Source organism: Scleropages formosus, chromosome 7 (assembly GCF_900964775.1).
Source record: "Scleropages formosus chromosome 7, fSclFor1.1, whole genome shotgun sequence".
NCBI lineage: Eukaryota > Metazoa > Chordata > Actinopteri > Osteoglossiformes > Osteoglossidae > Scleropages > Scleropages formosus.
The window spans coordinates 4,842,558-4,867,277 of NC_041812.1; the positions used below are offsets into that span (position 1 = coordinate 4,842,558).

The following is a 24,720-nucleotide window of genomic DNA, read 5'->3' on the forward strand; positions in this document are numbered from 1 at the left end:
GTTTAGAGTTAGTTGGTGTGGGCAAACATCCCCTGTACATGGGCAAATAAAGATGGTCATTTGAACTTTAGGCAGTTGTCCGAATACCTATGTTTCAACAAATATAAAGTGGTGACTGAGTGGGGTGGGGTCGGGCCTCGGATACAAATTCCGCAATTCGACGGTACGGTTGTCAGAGTTCAAATTAGCATAGCGTTATTAGAAAACTTTTCTAATAAACGATTGCCAGGATACTACAATAAAAGATCCCGCGGAGTGCTGTATTAACTGAGAAACAACAAGAAACAAGAGTGGAATATTATTCCGCTGCTGGATTCGCAGGAGTAATGTCGGCCGGGAGAGGAGACGTGCTAAACAATAAAACTTAATTAGTAGTAAATTGACTGCCTGTCAGGCTTTGCACACACAAAAGGTATTGGACATTAACTTGAACTGCACTTTAAATTCACTTAATTTAAACTAAAAATACATGGACTGAAGAGGCAACTCTGACACGTCGACTCAGGCAACTCGTTTAATTACGTGTCATAAGCGCTCCTCTATTGTGCGGATGATTCCGGATTCCGGAGCGGTGCCGCGACGCGGTCGTACGGAGGGCTCTCTCGCTCTCTAAATGGAAAATAAAATTAAAAAAAAAAAAAAATCCTCAGATAAGCACATGTGCAGTGCTGACCCTGAAGGTTGTTCCGGGTCTCTGATCCCTTCCCCCAAAGCCTCAGTGCCGCTGTCTTTTCTGGGTCTGTCACAAAGCTCCGCTCGCCCCCCACCCCACGGCTCCGGCAGGAGCGAGCGAGCATCACCGAGTTGAGCTCCGAGTTGCCATGGGGCTGGCAGAGGCGCAGATGGCCCAGATGAGCACGAAGCACGGGAGGCGGGGGAGGTGACGACGAGTCCAACGGGCTGGTCGTCGGCGGCGCGTTGATCGTTACAGCTGTGGCGACAGGCTTAACGGCGCCAAATTGTAATCCGTGTGGTTTCTTTCCCTCCCAAATTAGAGGCACTGATGGAGGCGTCTCGTAGCAGACACTGCTTTGATTTAGGCCTGCCGTATCTCTCCAAGGTAATTATAGGCACTTGATAACCGCGTTGTTAAGGCAAGTGGACAAACTCGGAAAGCATCGACTACATGTTGTTGGGGTGGCGTGTTGTTTTTTTTTTTTTTGTAATTTATTTATTTTTTTATTTAGGCATTGAAGTGAGCCTCTGCGAAACTGTGTTTTGTGTTCGGAGAAGGTAACGATTTTTGGAAGATGTCCTGTACGGTGAACTGTTTGTCATTGTGCGACCGTGAGCGAAACATCAAAAGCCAGCAGCCAAATGCAAAAATTTGGAGATAAGGACAAAAGAAGCGATTGCAACTTGCAAAGCATCTCAGATTCAACTGAAAAATAGACATTCCTACTGGTTTGAAACAATCACAATAGTTAATTCATCACTTGCAGCTGCACTTACATCTTGACCGTTTTTCGCTGATGAAATTCGGCAGGCTCCACGCTTTCGAAACGTCCGTCATTTTCACCAGCCTTGAAAGTTTGACCTTATATATGCACAATGTACTGGCTTGTTTAGCAGGAGCTGTAGCATGAATGAAATGTGAAAAGGGGTGTTGAGGCTCCTGGACAGCTGGCATTCAAAGGGGTCATAAACGTCAAGAAGGCTTGACAGGTTATATTGAATGAGGGACAAAATGGATAGTGGTGCAGTATTCATGGCTTGGGCCTATTGGGTTGACTTTTGAACAGCTGGGTAGATGGTCTGTACGTCTGAAGACAGCAACTTACAAAGGCAGCGTCTATTTTCATGGATCTGAGTCCTCAGAGTGTAGAACGCCTGTGATTTTGTGTGTTTTATTTTATGGGACACTGCTTATCAGGTTTTCCATCCGCCTCGTTGGAGTGTACTTTACATCTTTCATTGTTATTTACTCTTTATTATATTGTTATGATTTACTTTTAATTATTATTATTATTATTATAGATTATCTTTACTACATTATTTGCCCTTGGGATTAATTTGTCTTTTTTTTTTTTTTTGCTGTATTATATTTTAATTGTGAGCCTTCCATTTCTATGGTCTGTACTGGAAATTTCTGGAATACCCTTTTGTTTTAACAAAGGCTTGGATACTCTGTTGGATGGGCTCAGATAAGGGAAAGTGGGGGTAAATAGGCATGATGAAAAGACTGCGGATGGGTGGCCGTCTGCGATGGGGTAGCATCAGGGGAGACGGTGCAGAGCTGCAATAAACCATTTTTTAAGCTTATTTGTGCCTCATTATTGAAACTCCAAAGAAGCCGGAATGTCTGAAAAGATCAATTCCAACAACATATACAGAGGCACAGCTCTCTTACGGTCTTAGAATTCAAGACCTCCTGTCGTTAATGGGAATGACTACACCGAGCAGGGAAGCTGTGCATCCATAATCGCAAAAGCATCTTTTCTGTCTTTCTAAAAAGAAATTAATTTGTCAGCATACATTAAGCAGGCCATTAATTTCCTCAAAACACGGTCTGTACACTTTTAACTTCTGCTGTTTCATAGGCTGTTTTTCATCCCAAATGTTTTATTTATCTGAGCACACCACAGAGAAGTACTACACAAGCTGAGCTCTTTCATGGTCAGTGGTACTTGGGCTTCATAATGAGTTGTGAAAGTTTCTTCTGCATCAGCCAGAGTTTGGAACATGGTTTGCTGTGTGATATGTTGGTGGACTCCGGGTTTTGATAAGCATTCTTTTATTTCCCCCTCTCTCTCTTCTCATAGACCCTCATTTCCCCGGCCTCACTGGCGAAGAGGCTACTCTGCGACCATCATCCTCTCTTCGCTCTGCGGCCACTTACGGCGATTATCCGTCTGTCGGCCCGCTGAGCGGAGTTGCCCCTCTTCTCAAATTCAACCCCGACGAGGGCCTCGGCAGAAGCAGAACGGGGGCTTCGACTAGCCTGCAGACCTCATCACCGGTCCTTGGTGACTGTATTTTTTATTTGTTTCTCTGTGGAGACTTTTTGGGTTGGGACACTGCAGATGAGGATGGGCTGCCTGCGAGTTTGGACTCTGGCGGGCTTGTTGATGCTGTTGCTGGCCCTGTGGGAGGTGGGCTGTTCTGAACCGAGCCCCAGTCCCGAACCCCTGGATACTGGCACTGCACTGCACAGACAGAAACGCAGCTGGGTGTGGAACCAGTTCTTCGTTCTGGAGGAGTACACAGGAGACGACCCCCTCTATGTAGGCAAGGTAAGACTCGTCTTATTTTGTTTTGCATTCCTTGATCTGTCTTGCTTTATCAGGCAAGAATTAACAGAGATTTGGGGAAAACTTTTCTGGAAGCGACTAAGTGACAAAGTGTATCTTGGAAATACACACGAGTCGCTAACGATGGGGAAACATTCTGAGAAATGCGTCGTTAGGCGATTTCGTCATTGTGCTAACATCAAACAGTGTACTTATACTCACCTAGATGGTATAGCCTCGATCATAGAGTGTGCTTATACACACCTAGATGGTATAGCCTCGATCACAGAGTGTACTGATACACACCTAGATGGTATAGCCTCGATCATAGAGTGTACTTATACACACCTAGATGGTGTAGCCTCAATCATGGAGGGTACTGATACACACCTAGAAGCTATAGCCTCGATCATAGAGTGTACTTATACGCACCTAGATGGTATAGCCTTGATCATAGAGCGTACTTATACACACCTAGTTGGTACAGCCTTGATGCAGTCAAGAGATGCAGTAAACACAAGATTTATGATGCTGCTGTTGGCGTAACACAGCAAATAGTTTTACAGTAAACTTTTTTTTAAGTAGAAAGAGTACACTAAAATAATGATAAAAAGTACAACACAGTAAATACGGAAACCAGTAACATAGATGCTTATTATCAATATCAAATTTTATGCACTGTACATGACTGTATGTGCTATACTTTTATATGACTGGCAGGGCAGTAGGGTTGTTTACACCAGCACTACCATGAACACAAAACATACGTTGAACTATGATGTTACAATGGCTACGACGTCGCTAGTTGATAAGAATTTTTCAGCTGCATGATAATGTTATGGGACCACCGTCGTATACGCAGTCAGTCGTTAAGCGAAATATTGTTAAGCGGCACATGACTGTATATTTAATTCTGTGAGCATTTATAAAATGTAGAAATCTGAAGAGCAGGCAGCTATTGTGCTGAATCATAACACATGGATTTGTGTACAGTATCTGAGATTCCAGTCGACTCTTAACATTTAGTTTCATACCAAAAGTCTCAGCTGTTGATCTGACATTGAAAACCAGAAAAAGTTTGTACTAAAACAAACTTTTCTGTTGCAGTCAAGAGTAAAGTGCATTATTTGATAATTTCCTTGGAGATTTTCTTGTACCAAATCGTTTAATAAAGTAAAAAAAATCTCTCGACATTCAAAGCAGCCCTGGACAACCTTGGTCTGATCGTAGACCATTGTTTATCATACAATGAAGGAAAGAAAAAGCCATTCAAGCTGCTATTCATATTGGGAAATAAGGCAATACAAATGCACAGAAATTCCCTATTATGAGCTGGGACTCTGAATCCTCTGAAATGTTTTCTAATAAGCATTTCATCTGCAGAACCTGCATGTTATATGCCTTTTAATTTTTAACTAAGGCCTTTAAACAGGCTGCCCTGATTGACTTAAATTCTCTTTAGAATTTAATCTTCATAATAATGATTTAAAGTGACAAGGGGAAAAAAAAAATCATGGCCTCTGCATTTGTTAGCCTATTTTTTTTAAGCTCAAACAAATCACAATGACGCAGTATTAAAGAGTGTTATTCACTGTGATTTTCCAGATGAGCTTTTGCAATATCAGATGGATCACATTTGGAAGCTGTGATAAGATACAGGAATTAGCCGCCTCGCAAGGTGATCGGTATCATGTATAGTGGAACCGAGTAACGCTGCAGCACCGCTGATGGCATCAAATTCTGAACTCTTACAATCCAGATGTTAATAAGAATATCATCCAGAGGCGTTGAGATGTGCGGATGCTGCGGACAATTGATGCTGTGAATACCCATCACTGCAGTGTAGCTTGGGCCTGGTGGCCCCCCCCCCCCATGTTCCTCTCCAGGTGGACAATGTTGTGTCACCCACGGGAGGCTCAGTGGATGTGATATAGCAGGACCCCCAACCCTGTCATGATTTCAACAACCTTAGAAACGCTGATCTGAGTAGACCTAAAATTCGAAGCGGAAGACTACTTTCATTTCGACAACAAATGGAAAAAGTATTATGAATCGACGTTACGTTTGTTTACATTTTTCATTTACACTTTTGAATGAGCCGCATGACACTTTTCTCCAAAGCGTCACAGAGCTCAGAGTAAACAAAAGCGCATCCCACAACAAACAGAGGACTTATGTACATACACACTGTTACGGATGCACAGCTTGTTTGTTTGATACCGCTGTTAACATAGTGTACATATTCCAGTAGCTACATATAGAACTTAACTATGAATATGGGAATAGGTTGACGAACTGAAAAGCGCATGGAAATTATGAAGAAATGAAGGCAGTATGAAGCTTATGAAGACGTCAGGGTCTTGGCAGGGACATGTGACCGAAAGGGACGAGTTTTCAGATCCTTTTAGATCCAGGGTTCAGCAGATCTGAGGCACAGAGGGAGTTCGTTCATCGCTGAGAACTGATCGGCTTTATATTTTGCACCCCCTTGTGCAGGGGAGGAGCCGGTGGTCCCAGAGGAAGATTCTTGCTGGAGCGTAGGCGGTACTCCTATGTACTCACATTGTATTCATGAACTTTAGATTCTTCTGAATGAATAAAGGAAGGTCCGGCATGAAGTTCTTGTAGCGTTGCGATCGATTTAGGAAAACGAGGTGGTGTTGGGTAATTCAAAGCTAACAGGTATGGGGACGCACTGCTGTACACAGCGCCCAACACCGCTCCAACACAATGGAATCACGCTCTCTAATCCCCACCTGGATCAAACCCCACATGTTTGTGTCCAAGCCAAGGCATTTTTGGCTTTGTGTGGATGATAATTGCAGCAAACGCTCCGGTGCCTAATGGGCACACGGTGTTACGACAAGTGCTTCATTCAGAATCAATATCAGCACACAGGTTTTCATTTATTTATTTCGGCATTAGATGCTTTTTAGCATCAATGCTGGGCTTTTTGTTTTCGTCAGCCGGTGGAAGCATAAACCCAGTTCCAGCTGCTAACTCTGTCCCCCCCCGCCACCACAACCGCCTCACCCCACCCCACCCCACCCTAGGAAAGTGCTGTGTTGCAGTCTTGGAGAGCGAACCGCTTTCAGGGAAATAATGCTGCTAAGCGTGAGTGCTGAATTAACTAAAACATCCTCGTCAACAAACTGCACAGGTATCCATTCAGAATAAATTGTTCCAAATAACAAAGCGGGCCGTTTCGGCTCAAAAGAAGCATTTATTCTAATTACTGTGGGCTGATCTCCAGGTTTAAAAAAAAAAAAAATGAAGTAGTACCGTTTGCCAAACAGGGAGTGCAAAGCAGAGTATATCTCAGAGTAACAGGAATTTACTTTTTATTACTTGGATTAATCTAGTTCTGTAGATTGCAGTGCTTTAATTGTGAATTATGAAAAATCTGTCTATCTATCTATCTATCTATCTATCTATCTATCTATCTATCTATCTATCTATCACCTACCCACCTACTTGTCTGTGTCTCTCTCTATGTCCATGGACAGGAGCTCTAAGTTTTCATGACTGAATGAGCCGTGTAAGCTGTGGGCTGGGAGGAGTGTAAGGAGAGCGAGCGAGCGAGCAAGGGAGGGAGGATGGCTCTTTTCGCATGCGTCTCAATGCAAGTGCGGAAATGTGTCACTGTTTGTAAATGATGAGGTTTGTGTGTGTGTGTGTGTTTGGGTTTACTTATGTCCCATTCATTAGCGTCTGCTGGCTGCTGAAGAAGAAGATCGCTACAGGAATAGGGCCCGCGCTTCCCTGTCACCTGATCATGGCCCGCCGTCTCCAGACACATCACCAGATCCCGCTGCCACGGCAAATATCGAATCGGACCGTATCGAGCGCTGATTTGTGTTTAAATAAAGACAGATGCAAGGCTGCGATCGCTCTCTGGTGACCGAAACAGGGCTCAGTTCTGCCTGCAGTCGCACAGTTTATATATCACAAACGTAACATGTCTGAAAGCAGACCAGGACATTTGGATGTTTATCTGGTAAAACTGTACCGGTTGCTGTAGTTCACTGTCTGATCCGTTAGTGTACAGCAACTAGTGTTGCTCGTTGTCCTATGATGACCTTGGGTAATTTTTGTAATTACAGCAGCAATAGGAATGTATAATATAAAACCTACTTAGGCAGAGTTTCCACATTTGGAGGGAAAGGCTTGCGGATTATGGCCACATATCCATGATTACACTGTCTCTGCTAAGAACGATGGACAAAATGTCAATAAAAAAAGAAATCCTTTGCCTAAAAAAGCCTACAGGGAGCTGGCTACCAATTCCCGAGTTCATCCGAAACTTGCGGAAAATGCTTTGTTTCGTGCCAGTGAAATAATTGTCTTGGCCAGGGCCAGCGGTGAACATCGGACTATCGAATAGTTTGTAGGCGGAGAACGCTCTCACCGAATACATGTCTTTCGACAAAGCCTTTGGCCGCATTACGCCCTGGATACCGCCCCGTTGACCGGTTTTGTCTGCGCTTGCTAGCTTCGAGTTAGAAGCAGCCGTGAAGATGCAGGCTGGTAAATTCCTCATGATTCCCGGTGCCCCCCCAGTGTGACAGACCCTCGCTACTGGGAATCACAAACCACCCCATCGCTTACAAGCGCATTAACTTGCAAATCGTTTAAATGTAAAAATACATCGGTTGTTAAGTATTTATGTTGACAGCATTAGTTTTGCAGTAGGGATTAAACATCCCGGGTTGTATCTATAATGCGATCAGCAAAATGATTTGAGCTCAGTGGTTGCCAAGTAGCACATTTGCTCAAATAGTAATATGGCAAAAAAGAAATTCTTAATTAGCAGCTGAATAATGTCTGGAATAAAAAAGAAACAAATGAAGTGTGGAAAAAAGCCATCCCCTTTGCCCAATTATCATTGCTTTCATTGAAACGCCTTTGTTGAAATCAGAGTGTTAATACCAGCTGCCTGTGGTTGTGCTATAGCACTACAGATGCTCTACCATCACACTCACTGTGACTCACCGCTGGGGAAGTGGTGTGTGTGTCTAGTGTAACATTGCTGTGACGTGGAGCTAAAGAAACGATGCGGCAGCGGGTGATATAGTGATTGGAACCACTGCATTCCACTTGTGGGACCAAGGTTTGAATCCCACCTCTTGCTGTAGTACCCTGGATAAAGGTTCTTTCCTTGAATTGATACTTAGCTGTACAAATGGGTGTATAGTTGCAAGTAGCCTAGTGATGTTCCTTTTGAAGAACATCCGTTCTAATCCATCATCAACAACTGCTTGTCCCGTGCAGGGTCGCAGCAACACAGGGTGCGAGGCTCAAGGAGGAGGGGACACACCCAGGGCGGGACGCTAATCCATCGCAGGGCACCCCAAGCGGAGCTCGAACCCCAGACCCACCACACAGTCGGCACTGGCTGAACCTGCCATGCCCCTTGGTCTTTTGGAGAACGATGTCAGCTAAATTAGTAAATCCAAGCGAAGAAATATAAATGATGTGAATGGTTCCCAGTCCCAGCTGGTTGCATGAATGGCCCAACACTGCCTTGACTTAGTACTGAAGATGTGATGCATGGATAGTTTCCAGTTCACTGTGGTGTGTGAGAAGTGTAATGCTGCTGTAACTTGGTGCTGGGGAAGCGTGTAAAAGGTTCCCACTTTTCCTCTAAATGTGCTCTGTGGACTCAGGGTGAGCTGTTCCGCTCTAGCGCCCTTTTCCTCCTCGCTCGGTCACCGGTGTTAGATGCAGGTGGTCCGCCAGGAATGAGCCTAACACGGATCGCGTACGGGAATTCGAACACAGCCGAGGTGATCCTCCAAGTAAGACATGGCTCCATTCCGACAACCGCATCATAACTGGACTTGTCATTAGCAAAATGTTCCCCTGTACTCTATTACATAAATCTCAAGGATAATATAAACATTAATATGCAAGAATGTTACATTATATAATATGGCTTACATTTTTTACACTAATTCAGGCATTATTTATTTTAAACAATACAATATAGAATAATACTATGAATACAATACATCAGTTTTAATATAAAATTTAAAAATAAAATGAAATCCAGTGCAGGCAATTATTGAAGAATACTGTAGTTAATACTGTGCAGTTTTACACAAAATGTTGAAAAAAGGAATCCCAAATTAATATTTTGTAAATAAAACACAATCCCTGCTAGATACCTAAAAACTGACTGGGACCCAAACAGTAAGTAATATGGTGCCTTGCTGGAGTACGGCCAGCCGATTTTATCGTATAACTGACGGAAAGGTCGTTCTTACACATTATGACCAAACATCGGGACTCGAAAATAATACAATGAGGTTGATAGGACAGCCATCGTGAGCTCAGGTGGTTACGAGTCGCGTATGTCGTAACTCGAGGACCACTTGTACCATGTTGGGTTCTATACTCTCTTATGTAACAATACCAGTATCTAATAATCTAACTAATTTAATGTTTCTGGGGTCAGCTGGTAGTGTAGTGATTAGAGCTGCTGCCTTTGGACCCAGAGGTTGCAGGTTTGAATCCCAGCTTTAGTACCTTTGAGCAAGGTACTTACACTTAATTGCTCCAGTAAGCTTTCGTTGCTGCATAAATGGGTAAATAATTGTAAGTCGCTTTGGAGAAAAGCGTCAGCTAAATGAAGAAATGTACTAGGTCCTTTCTTGAACCATTTGATGGGTGGGATTGTTTTGTCAGGAGCCCCCACGTCTGTCAACCCACAACTCTGCTAGCACACTGAGTTTTTGTTTCGTCAGGGCAGAATCTGACAAGTCCCATAGAGATCCTTTGGGCCTTTCCCTCCAGCTGCATGAAGCATCCATGCTTCGCCTGCCTGCGGGGCTAATAGGTCCGATGTGTTTATTTCAGGAGGTGACCCACGTGCCCTCAAAACAGGAGGGGCTGTCCCACCACCCCCTCCCACCTACCCTTCACCCATGTCTGTCCTTTAAGCCCCAAGCAATTACCTCCCTCCGTGCAAAAGGTGAGGGCACAGCATGGTGTGCCAGAGATCCTGATGTACCGTGACTACTGGGACTGCTGAGAGCCATCAAAAGCAGCCCTGTGGCAAGCGGTGGTCGCCGAGCTCTTGTTTGACTTTGCCGTAGTCACTGTAGTCATCATTTTATTGTGTTTGTGCTGCGTGGCCTATCTGTCAAGGTTAAAAAGAGTTTTTCAGTTTTGCAAAAGTAATTAAGTAGTATTTTTTGCTAAGCAAAAATTTTATTTGCACCTTTACAGCTTGTGGTTTTATCCTGCTCCTTTTGCAAATTTAATACAGGGATAAAGACTAGAAGAGTTTAAACAAGGCATTCTACTCAAAATTACAGCAAAACACTGTAGAATAGCTTGTTCTTGCCAGCATCTCACTCTATCCATTTATACACTGTATTTGCCTGCAGAGATAACATTACAAGGGAGCATCTTCACTAACATCTGGCAGCAACCAAAGGGGAACATATAGAACGCAACAGCGCACTTACCCATGGTTGGTAAGCAAACATTAAAAGTAAACACACACAAAAAAGCCTCACGAGTAAATAAATGTAAAAAAAAGAACTATCACAATTAGCAGAACACAATACAACAGTTCTTCAGCGTAATGAAAAGAGCACAGGAAGCTGCAAGGCATGATGGGAAGGCTGTCCTCTTCCTGTGCTACATTATTACTTGACTTCTTACTGCCCGCTTATGTGTCGGCTCATGCTTTGTGAAGTATGTATGCTTCATGGCAAGGTTGTGTTTAAAAGCCTCCTTTCGATAAGTGAGATTTTTCTCTTTTTAACTCCCTCAGCCCATTTTACACAAAACACTAAGTCTAGATCTCAGACATAATGTGAGGTCCTTATGTTGCTCTTGTCACAAGGTCTAAATCTTGGACAGGTACTTATGATTTGACTCTCTTGACAAAGAAAAAGTTTTTCTTCGTGCTAGTATGACGGATAAATTATTTTTCGCAGTCTGAATAAGCTCCGAAGAGGGGAGAAAAAAAGTTTTCGCAGGCAAAGGCTGTCTGTTTCTCACAGTAATGAAAGTGACCCGACGGCTGAATCCGAGCTAATTATCTGTATCCTTGATGTGTCTAAGTAAAGATGCGCTCAAGACCATAGGAGACCTCTTCCCACCATCTCTGTTCTGTTTGTGTTACGGATGAAAAAAGAGAGGTTTAGTGTTCTGTATCGCACAAAAGCAGGGGGAGAAAAGTGCTTGCATCCTCCTTTGTGTCCCTCCGCAGAAGCTAGCTGCCATGACCCTGGAGATACTGTGAGGTGGAATATATTGCCTTTGCGGTATTTTCTCGCTGCGCCCGGGCCCATCCTTGCTCCTCCTATTCATTTCGCTCGCACGCGCCCACGCGGCTTTGCGGGCGAGAGGTGAAACGTGTCTCTCTGACGCGGCCTAAATTTTACATTAGCGACCTCCGCTAAACTAATTTCAATCGAACGTTTAAGAAAGACGCTCAAACAAAAAAACGAGGAAACAGACTGCCGTCGGGATCTGTCTGCTTCCTTGTGTCGAACTGGAGAAGCAGAGGGAGGCGGCATCAAGGGATTGACATCATTATTGATTAATAAGCATCATGTTCAGAAAAAGGAGGGGGAAAAAAAATCACATTTTGCTGATATTATTATTCATTGCCACCAAAATATATAATTATTAGTATGACAGATGAATTTGGAAAGCAGGATAAGATATAGCCGAGGGAACAGCAATGCATCAGCAGAAAGTTTTGCCGATGGAACTGAAATGACTGCAGGTTTGCTGCAGGTCCATTATATACAACAATTCCCAGTGAGTAAATGTAATTGCGGAGAAATATGTCAAAAGAGGGCAGAGAAGGGTACTTTACTGTGTATCCTCTCCCCACCCGCCCAAGAGTTATACTTTGCTGAGGAGGTAAAAGCCTTTCTTTGTCCTGCTTGTCGTGTCCGGGGAATTTCATGGCTTTCGGGGTTTGCGAGACAAACTTCCGTAATGGTGGTCAGCGCTGAACTGGAACACTTTCGTACCAAAGTGTGCTTACCGGTAACAGCGAAATGTGTCTTCCGGGGTGAAATCATCCCTCGGTTCGTCCCTGAAACTGGCATTCGCTCTTCATTATGATGGATCCGAGCACTTGCTTTCCGCGGAGGAGCCTTTCAGCTTGTAGGTTATGTTTCACGCTGGCACGTTAGAAAGAAACCTTTATAATAGGTGGGACATTCCTCAGTTTTTTTTCCGCTAATTCTGGTTAAAATTCAGATTGTGTTTGGTCAGGGTTAAATTTCATTGATCAGGCAACACTGGAAAGTGCCACATACATGTACTCTCTTGGGAGAGCCTCTAATTCCTTACTGAGCAACACGGGTTCTTATGTTCATACGATACATGCAATGAATAAAAGAGATGTTTGTAAATATCGAATAGAATGTTATTTCCTTTAGAACATGACGCCTTTAAAGGATAGCTTATTAAATTCTTACATTTTCAAGGACATTTTTGTAAAACCTGTATTTCCTTATAATAAATTACAATATTTGATCTCTTTCTGGCTCCTGCAAAACCAGCATCTGAATGGGAGAAACATCAGTGGTTCTTGAACAAAATGCGTTGTTGTGTTTGATTATTTCTATTGTCACATTGTGGAGTGAAGGTTTAGAGAGTGGAATATCGAGGTTGAACGTGATCCTTTTGCCGTGCAGCCGGGGAAGGGATTGTGCGGCCTTTAAAATGGACAGTTTTCTTCTTGTCCACCGTCCGGCTCATGCTGCAGGCTTCAGAACCCTGTTAAAAAAAGGATGAACGATCCAGCTCTAAGGAGGTCAGACAAAGACAACCTTTTAACTCAACAGTGGCCATTTCCTCCCAGGAGGAAGTCAGAAACAGAACATTTTTCAACCCCCCCAATTCACCCTTCCCTTGTGTTTCCATGTGAAACCGCTGTTACTCACTTACAGTTATGGAGCCGTAAGAGGCTGAGGGCTCAATGACTGGTGTGGAAGGCAGAGGCGGCATCAGAGCCTCTATGAGTCTAATTGAAAAGCCAGGATCCATAAGTAATGAAGAGAAGCTTTTTGATTGCTCTGGGAAGGGGGGCGTATATATATATATATATATATATATATATATATATATAAAAAAAAAAAGAAATATATATATATATATATTTTTTTTTTTTTTTTTTCTCCCAGCAGCAATCAAATCAAAAAACTTAATGTATAAACCATTATTTATTGATGTTAGGGATATATCCTTATATACAAGAATCTTCATTAAGGGTCAGTCAATAACACCCTTATAATTGTTTGTCATTTTTTATTTGTTTGATTTACAGAGAAATGCAAAGAACGGTAAAATAGCAAAAGCAGAAATGTAAAAAAAAAATATCTCAATTATGCCACCCATCGCTATAGGAAGTAAACGTTATTTATGTGACATTGCTGCTGGTTTCTGAATTATGAATGTGGGGTGAAGTTGAACTAGATTCACTGGCAATGCGAAAAACTTAATTTAATGATATAACATTATAACAGAAGGTTTTGTGTTTGGCATGGTGAGATGGCACCTTACCAGGGTTCCAAATGCAGTCGATTGTAATGAAAGGCAGAATGCAGCCGAGTGGCGAACCCTGGGCAATGAGGTTGTGGATGAGTTCCCTCTCCCTTTTAACGTCTCTTTTTCACTGTGACTCAAATTGATCCCTCTGTCTGAGATGTGACATTTTTTTGTGGTCCTGAGTGACATGTGGTGTGACACTGCAGCTCCTGACATTTCGGGAACGGAGGGTTGGCTGCCGGGGACGGGAACGAGCTTCGCTTTGTGCTCCCCCGGCAGGCTGCTCCAGCGGAGCTTCCCCACACGTGCGCACACACGGGTCCATTGTGTGTGTGTCGCCGCCAGAGGAGGACCCAGAACCCGCCGGGGGAGGAGAAACTGTGAACAGGCCTGCCGGGTTGCGCTGTCCCTCCAGGAACTGCAGCCGGCCCCCCGGGGGGCTTGGCTTCCACATGGTGACGGGTCAGCGCCGGGCCTGGCTCACGGGGCCTTTCTGCTCTCGCCCCCTATTTTTAGACCTGAGTTCTAAAAGAGGACTGACAGTGAATGAATAATCATCCGGTTAAAATATACTCTCCATCCAGTGGCTTCATATTTTAACGAACAATCATTAGTTATATACAGTATATATATATTTTTTCAGCATTTAGAACATTGATGGGCAAGTCAAAGAAGCATTCCACGTTAACTTTCGAATTGCTCCTAAATTCTTCCATCCTCCTGACAAGTTCACAGTCTGGTGTAAATAAACTGAGAAAGCAGGGGAAATAAGACAAGCTAGTAAAAGTCTAATGTTCTCCATGAAACAGACACTTTGGCATATATTCTCCAGTCCAGCTAGATTTTATTTAGAAAATTCTGGAACGTTCCTTGTATTGATTACCAACACATTGGATCATTATGACACCCAGGTGCAATAAAAAAACAGCAGATTCTATATATCCAGCTTAAACTGCTTGATTGCTCTTGGGTCCAAACACTTTGTTTTTAGCAGTATAAATAAATATATATTAGGATCATACCGGATAATACTTTATTAATGGCTGCAGGGAAATTCACTAAATCAATACATTAGATATATATATCACAAAAAAAGAAAAATCTTTTGTGTGATTGTGTGTGCATGTGTGATACCAGTACTTATCGCTACATTAGATTCATTACAGAAAAAATACAATGTTTGCAAAACTACGGTAGTGCTAATGTCAAGATTCGCGTAAAAAACGAACAGGTCTCACAGTAACAAGTTGAGTACTTTAATGAAAGCTCAAAGTTCAAAGATGGTTTATCTTTCGTCACTTATTCCTTACAGTTCCAGAGGTGCGATCACACCATGGGATTGAGCGCTGCTGTATTCTTGAGCGGAAGACAGCAACACTGTTCACGTAGAGTGATGAAAATTGAAAATGGGAACTGAAGAATGAGTCCAGATTCATTATTGCCACAGATGCTGCCAGAATAAGGAGAAATAAAATATTCACAGATCCGGCCCACCTACGTGAAACATAGTCTTTGTGAGGAAAAACCTTGCAGGGCTTCTAGGTCAGCTGTCCAGGTACAACTTAAAAAATGAATAAACATTCAAAGTTTAGTCAACTGTATAAATGACTGCCTACAGAATCAATGCTGCAGTTGTAACTAGAATATATTATTGTTGTCTGGAAATTGGGTCTTGAAATGTCAAGAGTTGCCTGGTCCTCATCAAACCAACAAATTCATTTAATAATTTCCCATTAAAAAAATTTCTTTGATTTCTAGGATGGTAAAAAAAATCAACCATCCATTCTGCTTTTAGCTATTATTGTAGCTGACTCTAACAGTCCGGTCATACTTGTTACTCGTTATCTCCTAATTTCATTACTGTTAGGTATAATTGAAATAACAGCAGAAAGGTTAGGCGTTTACTAGATGACGTAAGATGGGTTTCTTCATATTTCATCAAAACGGTCTATTTTCTGAAATGCAAACCACTGTGACGCTTTTCAAATGAAGGATTTATATTTCTATTAAAGCTCCAGTGGCTATACAGATGGGAGAGCACACTGTTGATTTTGCTAGAATTACATATATAAAGATTTTATACAGTTCAGCTTTACTGCTTCAACACTGCAGACTTTGAAATATCCTCTGACACCATGTCTTGATTGCAGAACTGATCCAAACAGCCAAAACAAATGGATAAAATGAATAAACTAACCTTTGGCATAAAAACTGAGCATTTTATCATGACTAAATGTATATACCGCATTTATATATCATATATGGTACATATACAGATGATCCCCGACTTACGATGGGGTTACGTTCCGATAAACGCATTATAAGTCAAGAATATCGTAAGTCGAAAATGCATTTAATACACCTAACCTACCAAACATAATCACTTCTTAGCCTTTAAGATGGTCGAGATCGTTGATTGTGAAAGTCCCAAGTTCACGTGCGATGGCCATTGCGGGCTTGCCGCCTTCATGCTGGACAATTATCTTGAGTTTCTCCTTAAGAGTAATTGCCCTCCTCTTCTTCTTCGCACCAGTCGCAGGAGACACTGATGAGCATTTCATAGACATGATGGATGCACAAAATACAACGTAGATACGGATGGGGGATCCAAAAAAACACTGGCGACACAGAACACTTCAGAGTATCGGTTGTATTCGCTAGCGACCGGGTTGCAAACTGGGAGGTGTGGATTGCTGCCGTTGCCCAGCATCACGAGAGAGTATATTGTACCGCATGTCGCTTGCCCAGGAAAAAATCAAAATTCAAAATTCAAAGTACGGTTTCTACTGAATGCATATCGCTATCATACCATTGTAAAGTTGAAAAATCGTAAGTCGGGGACTGTCTGTAGAAGGTACAGCATATATATATATATATTGCTAAATTGCTCCTGTAAAAATTAGCCAGTTGTATAAATAAATAAAATATTGACTGGAGAGATATTTAGGCTAAATGAATAAACAATTAACAATTCCCCCCATTAAAACATATATTATATTTTACTGGGTCCTTGTTAGACCACATCCACTAAACCATGAATGACTTTTTGCAATTTTGATACATCACAGAACCAGTTAAAACTTCAGTAATAATTACAATAATACATCTGAATTTCAAACTCAGCTTAAGACAAACAACCTCACAGAGAGTATATGAAATATGTGCTAGATCACTTAATTTCGTGTATAAATTATACCTGCTCATTTCCTTATGACAAAATGCAACATTATCACATTTTCAAGGAGCTGTTTGGAAATCTAGCAGGCTATTTTATACGAGAACATTAATTTTGAAGCCGTTACAGATGAAAATGTAATCAGTCTTATGAGCTGGTCTTGCAAATGAAACATTAATTATATAGACAAAGCTGTGGAAAATTAATAGTGAACATTTTCAGTGCCAGACTGGACTCATTTGTGGGGGAAAAAGCAGGAACGCGTCAGCATTTACACAGAAATATGACTCATCGGGGATGTGAGGAGATTTTCCGACTCTTCATTGCTATGTAGCTTACCATGTCTTCCTGAAAAGCAAAGGCCGCAGCTGTACACATCTCTAAACAACTTACTGAGAGACGATACAACTCACTATTTATAGAATGTCTCGTATTATGGTCCAAAAAATACAGATACTAACGTCCACAGCGACACCCTTTATGCGAGTGTTTCAGACGCGTTTTCAAAAATATTTCAAGAGCGTCCGCAAAGAACAGGCCTTACGTTTCTCTTGAGCTCGCACCAATTTCACATAGATGTTTTGTGTTTACATTGCATATGCTGCAAACACATGTATTATTCAGAATGCAGAAATGGCAAAATGCAGGAACACCAGTTTTCCATTGGTTCAACTCTGAAAACAAAATATATGACCAGTTCTGACCCCTTTGTAGCTCTTAGCTTTCGGTCCCTGGATGGTAACAGCCTTTTGAATTACCTGTATTGTAAAATGAAACGTTATTGCTTTTTTAAAAGAAAAGTACAAATTGTTTAGAAATTATTTTTCATTTATACAAATCGCCATCCGCTGCGGTTGGACATCTTGAGTGATCAGTCGAAATTATGAAGAGTTGTGCAAAGGAACCTGTAGCAGTAGAGGTGAAAACAACAAATGTCGGAATTAGAACCATGCATATATCCCCAGCAAATATATAAATAAATATATATATATATATATAATGGGGGGTGCGGTGGCGCAGTGGGTTGGACCGCAGTCCTGCTCTCCGGTGGGTCTGGGGTTCAAGTCCCGCTTGGGGTGCCTTGCGGCGGACTGGCGTCCCGTCCTGGGTGTGTCCCCTTCCCCCTCTGGCCTTACGCCCTGTGTTGCCGGGTAGGCTCCGGTTCCCCGTGACCCCGTAAGGGACAAGCGGTTCTGAAAATGTGTGTGTGTGTGTGTATATATATAATTTTTAATTTAAATAATGAATTATTTTAAAAATACATTTTTATTTATAATTTCTATTTATTTATTCATACATTCATTCAAATTATGACACGTCTCAGAAACTGGTTGTGCTGGAAGCTTATAGAGTGAATATGCTTTAGCTGAAGTCCTCGACTGGTTTATCTTAAAACGTCATAATTCCCGACACGTCATTTTGAAGTCACTGTTTCTATAAAACATTTCACCAGCGGACCAATTTGCTTGTTTGCCATGCACTTTGAACGCATTTTCTAAAAGCCTTTTTATGGTCTCCTCTCTTCTCCTCCATCTGCTATGTTACGTGTTGCAGACATTAGCTATAAATAAAACTCACAAAATAAATTAACGTTGCCCGAAAAAAGATATGCTAAGTCTGTGGCGTGTGTCTGCGGAGCGGCTCTGTAGACGCCGAAACGATTTGATGCACTTGGGTCAGGGGTGCGACAGATATGGTCGTGGAAGGAGGATTTCATTAGAACGGCCTCCGTAGTAAAAGCGCATACAAAGTAGACTTTATTAATGCGCAGGCCGTCCCCTTTATCTCGACCGCCGTGACATGTTGTCCTACCACAGTGATTCAGTATGGAGAGGCTGTATAAAGAAATGTATCGCTCAGGATGCCAAGACGGCCGTCAACACTTTCTCAGGACCGTCAAAGTCTTCGGACTGATGTGACCAAGACCGTAAGTTTTCAATTTGAATATTAATTGTTTTCAGCTCTAATGCTACAGGCTCCTTGGGGTAACATTTCAGAATCTGGACCGATCGATGAAAATCTGATGCAACTGCGGATGACCGTTCGCATAAATGAATAATCATTTTTAAACAATTTGTGTGAATTTTTACAAAGCAGTCAGGTTTAATTTTACGACACAGGTCACTGGAAAGGCTGTTACCATCCAGGGACCGAAAGCAATGGGCCACAAAGGGGTCGGAACTGATAATATATTTAGGTTTCGGTCAGTTAAACCAATGGAAAACTGGTGCTCCTGCATTTTGCTGCTTCTCCATTATGAATAATGCATGTGTTTGCAGCATATATAATGTAAACAAAATACATTAAACATTACATTATGCCACTTTATACTGGGCAAATGAATTTCTGTGAAACATTTCATATGTGTGAGATGGGATTAATGAATATTTTTACTTTTCCATGTATACCATTAGAACTGTGGGTGCCATATTTGTCCAGACGTGCTTACAGTTTTGGAACATATTCCGTAACCTACTAATCTGTACTATTCTGGGAACAAAAACATATTGTGTTCCTGATAATTGCCAGCGATAATTGGTCGTAATTCAATTTCAAGCCACAAACCGTTAGGTGCAGAGCCCCAGAGAAGATCCAGTCCAGAAAACAATAATTTGCTTTTTTTCTTTGTGACAGTAAAGGCCGAGATGAAATATTACAGGACTGTCGCCGTGAGACACATGGATGTAAGAGGCCGGAATGGTACGAGCAGCATTTACTGCGGCGTCCATCACATTCTCAGCACGGCGGACAACTACACATTTACCATGCCGGTGCATTTTATTCTGCACAAGTGCAGCTGTTACTTGGGAATAACTCTCATCATTAAATACCGACTAGAGTGACGGCTGAGGAGTCGCCGGAGAGATCTTTGCCCAGCTTTGAGTAAGAGCCTATGAGCTCTGTGGGTCCCAGGATGCCGGCATCTGACTGCAAAATGTGTGCAGGGCTGAAATCAGCACGCTGAGCTTCTGTCCACACAGGCTGAATGCACCCCTCACACACCCTTATTCTTAATTATAAAAATGTATTAGTTTATGCAGAATATTTTACAGAGCCAGGCATGGGATTTTCAAGGTGTACGAATGTCCCAAAGTAACCGCTTTCATCTTTTAACAACGTAATACACCAAGGACGGTATTTTTCATGCAAAACTCACAGCTACCGCATAAGCTGCATACATTACGACTTCTCTTATCACTTGTTCCAAAGGACGTTACATCAATAAGTCACTTACCGAGCTGTACTTTATGAAGCTTTGATTCCTTTGTTGTACGCGTCTATTAGCCTTTCAACGCAGCCCGTTCGCGGAAATATTAGACGTTTTTACCAGCTACTAAATGCTAGTTGATGTCATTCTGGTAAATCTGCTGAGAAGGTTCGGCTTATGTTTAAGTTTATGTTCGGCTTATGCCGAATTCGAATCAAATACACAGCAGAACTGGAAAGGATTTCCGTTTCCGTATTCTGAGTGATTTCCGCAAATTAAAGCCTGCCTCTTTCAAATTTAAAAATTGAAAATTAAAAACCTAAATTTCCTTTAGTGTCAGCTGAACGAAAACATTCTCGTCCAAAGCAACTTACAATGTTAAGCTACTTAGGAGTTTTTACCTGTTTATACAGCTGGGTAGTTTTACTGCAGCAACTTAGGGTAACTAACTTGCTCCAGGGTCCTACAGCAGTACGTGGGATTTGAACCATATAGCCTTTATCTCCAAAGGCAGCAGCTCTAAAAACGACATTACCAGCTGCCCCTGCATCTTGACTGTTTAGTATAGCTTTATTTCGCTGTATCAGTAAGGCAAAGGAATGCAAACATACAAAACAATAATCCTTATGATAAATAACCAACGCATACATAGGAGCTGGAGAGAACACAAAGTGTTGGTAACTGATCCTTGGACAATTTATAATGTTAACAACAGGTCTTAACAGCCATAAGAGGCTCCATTAGAAACCCTGACAAGCGCTCTAAGAGCATTGTTTGAACATCAGTGTGGATCACGCCTGTACAAGACACTCGGGCGCGATCCCTTTGAAGGACTTGTGCCGCAGTTAATTATGCATGCATCTCCACATCTGTGGGGTTGGTTTAGCTATGTCAACATTTATAATGGATGGCCACGGTCTCCGCATCACCGACACATCTTCATTAGAGAGCTAACAACAAGAGGCAAAAGAAATTCATTCAAGCATTTTGAATATGTGTGGTCCCCACTGGAGCGACTTTTGGAACTTTCAAAGCATTTGGATAGCCTGGGAGCATCTTGAAGTTGTTCCAGAAGCCCTTCTTCAGTGTTCCTAATTTTCCCACTACATTTGATATCCCTTCTTCTTCTTCTTCTTCTTCTTCTTCTTCTTCTTCTTCTTCTTCTTCTTCTTCTTCTTCTTCTTATTATTATTATTATTATTAATATCATCATCATCTTGAATTGCTTGTCCTGAGTAGGGTCATGGTAATCTAAAGCCTATCATGGATTCACTGAGCACAAGGCTCCGTGGGGGGTGCACCCATACATTTGCATTAACATGTATTCATTTAGCAGATGCTTTTGTCCAAAGCAACGTACATCTCGTAGGAAATACAATGTGTTCATTACATTAGTAGAAGAGACACTTAGATGCAGACGTGTGATTCAGTTAGTTTGTTTCTTTCCACCATATGAACCAGTGTTCATCTCATGAGTAACTGCATAAAACTTTATCCGAATATCCACGATTTCTGACCACCTTCCTAGTAATATTGTTTTTTTGAGATATACATAAACATTTACGTTACATTACAGGAGTAGCTGTGTAAAGGTTTATCCGGGTATGATCTTAAAGTTATGGTGCATGAACATTTACACCTTTGTCATGGTCGCGTCTGAGGGAAGCGGCAGACCCAAGTGCAGAGCGGTAATCGTGGTGGTGTCTTCGGGGAAATCCAAGAGAGGAGGTCAGAGGACGGGCAAAGGGTCTTCGAGGTGCGAACGTCGTAACAGGGAGGATCCAAAAGGCGAGGTCAGTGTACAGGCAAGAGGTCGATGATCCGAAGGAGGCAGTAGATCGGGGGAACAAGGGACGGGTTCGGGGAAGGCGTTCGGGAACAGGAAATGGCTAGAGAAGGTCGCTAACGAGGAGGCAGATCAAGGTTCCGCATCAGCTGGTTGTCCGACGCAGCCTTTTATGCTGTAGTCTGCGTTGCGTCCCAGGTGTTCCGTGTTGGCCCGGAGGTGTGGGCATGGCAACCTTACATGAACTTAAGAGATGACGGGCAAAGTGAATCTGAAAGAGGCGAGTTTTAAGATTCGTTTTAAATGTGGACAGAGATTCAGCAGTTCTGAGTGAGAGGGGGAGGTCGTTCCAACACAATAGAGCCATGACTGAGAATGTGGGTGTTTTACTGGTACAGCTGGTAGTGTAGTGGTGAGTGCTACTGCCTTTAGACCCAAAGGTTGTAGGTTTGATCCCCACTTCCAGCTGTATTACCCTTGAGCAAGATGCTTACTCTAAATTGCTCTCCTAAAAATTGCCCACTTCTATAAATGGGTAAATGATTGTTAGCAGTAGGGGGTGCGGTGGCGCAGTGGGTTGGACCGCAGTCCTGCTCTCCGGTGGGTCTGGGGTTCGAGTCCCGCTTGGGGTGCCTTGCGACGGACTGGCGTCCCGTCCTGGGTGTGTCCCCTGCCCCTCCGGCCTTACGCCCTGTGTTACCGGGTAGGCTCCGGTTCCCCCGTGACCCTGTATGGGACAAGCGGTTCTGAAAATGTGTGTGTGATTGTTAGCATGTGATAAGTGTGACCTTAACATTGTAAGTTGCTTTGAGGAGAAGTGTCAGCTAAATGTAAATGTACCTAGGACCCTCAAGCAGGCAGATGCAGAAGAATGTAGCAGTTTGGTGGGGGTGTAGTGGATGATCAATACAATGGGCTTTTTACAGAGTATTACTATTATTGTTGTTGCATAGCTTAAAAAAAAGAGTTTTTCAGTATTTTTCAATTTTACCTGTTGGAACAGCTGGACATACTGTGAGCTCAGTGAGAGAGCAGGAGTGGATTTACAATTTACATCTATTTAAATGTACTTATTTTGCTCATGATAATCTCCAAAGCAACTTAGAATGATTTACCCATTTCTACAGCAGGTTCATTTTGATTGGAAGTAATTAGAGTATTTGGCAGGAGGTGGGGTACAAAGCCTGAGAAATCTGAGTGCAAGACAGCACCTCTAACCACTACACCACCTGCTGTCCCTCAAAACTCCAACATCATTCTTTACATAGTTGAAACTTCTCTCCAAAGTAACTTACAATGTTTGGGTTGCACACTAAGCTGCTTAGAGTGATTTACCCATTTGCAGTTGGGTAATTCAGGGTAAGTGCTTTTCGCAAGTGAATTAGAGCAGGAGACGGGAGTCAAACCTGAGTTCTACTAATCGCACGTAAATGGCTGTTACCACTAAACTGCCTGCTGCCCCAGGTAGTATTTGAAACCAAAAGCTTCCGGTAGCTTCTTCGTTATTAACCACTAAGCTTTCTTCCGACCTTCCTTGTGTTTTAGAAAATTGTTGGAAAACTTTTTTCTTCCCGGGCGGACAAGGAACTGTTAGTATCGTCCTTGGCCGTTGTAGTCGATCACATTGTGCGCAAGGTGTCAGGGTCATTACTGTGATTTGCATGTCAACGCGGGTTCGATGGAGAAGAGCCCTACATGGCGGACGTGCGCAAGGCCCCTTGGAGGCAGCCCGCTGCAGGACTTCACGTTTGATCTATACATGCGCGGGAACTCCACTGTGCAATTCCACAGATCATATTTCCAGTCCCCTCTCTGAGGCCTCCCTGGAGGACAGCCCATAAATCTCCTTTAATTGGCATGGATCCTTTGATGAGTCTTTGCCGGGACACTGGGCCAGCAGTCAGAGCGCTGGAGTCCATTTACATTTCTTTGCCGCGCTGCCAAAACCAACTTGCGTTTCGCCCGCTAAATGTGTGCTTAATGAAGTGCAGGCTGGGTTTGCCTCCGAACTACCCCACCCATCCTCCCCCCTCCATCCCCAGCGCATCAGTTTGACACGCTGCGTTATTTCCCCTTTGCCGCTGTGTCGGAAGAAAAACCCACTTCTGATTCCCCCTCGATCGTCTGCGGGCGAGGCGGACAAATCAGATGTGAGATGGCGCCCGCGCGTTCCGTGTTCTGGGTCGACGGCGCTCCCCCCTTCTCCTGTTGGAGTGGCTCCCAAACATGTGTTTGGTAATTAAATGCAATACAGGAGCAGGGCGCCTTTTAATCTCGAGCCCCCTCTCCTCCTCCTCCTCCTCGTTCACGATGCTTGCCGTCGTGGCCATTTGTCATCGGCGCAGACGAAAGCTGCCAGGTTGCCAATCGCTTAGGCTTTCGGCTGGCGGGTTTGGCGTGGTTCGCTCGCACTCCCGCAAATGGAGATCATGAATAGGCCCTCTTTCAGGTCATTACGGGAAGGGAACTGGGCCTCTTTCACCAGCAGCCTCCTTTGATAGAATCTGGCTGACATTTTTTCCTTTTTTTTTTTGAGGAGTGATATGAGCTGACATCCCTGATTCTGTTGAATGGGAAAATGCCTTATTTGAAAGCCTAAGAATGGTGTAGCAGCATGGAGTGATACAATACCATTTGCATTTATATAGTGCTTTTTGTACGTTGATTCACCTCAGGGTTTCGCAGAATGGAAGAAAGGTTTTTTTTTTTTTTTTTTTTTTTTTCCAAGAAAGGTGAGACATGTGCCAGAAGGTACCGGTTAATCAATCCAATTCAAAGCAAAGCTTATATAAATAGC

General features: G+C 42.8%; 1 protein-coding gene across 1 annotated transcript in view; it reads left to right on the plus strand.

The window, feature by feature from the left end:
- The window catches only part of cdh7a (cadherin 7a), an 86,153-nt gene that overhangs the window by 8,179 nt on the left and 53,254 nt on the right, over window positions 1–24,720 (plus strand). Inside the window, exon 2 of the mRNA XM_029253486.1 lies at window positions 2,763–3,233. Coding sequence (XP_029109319.1) covers window positions 3,024–3,233 — 210 coding nt within the window. The 5' untranslated portion in view covers window positions 2,763–3,023. The remainder of the gene's footprint in view (window positions 1–2,762; window positions 3,234–24,720) is intronic.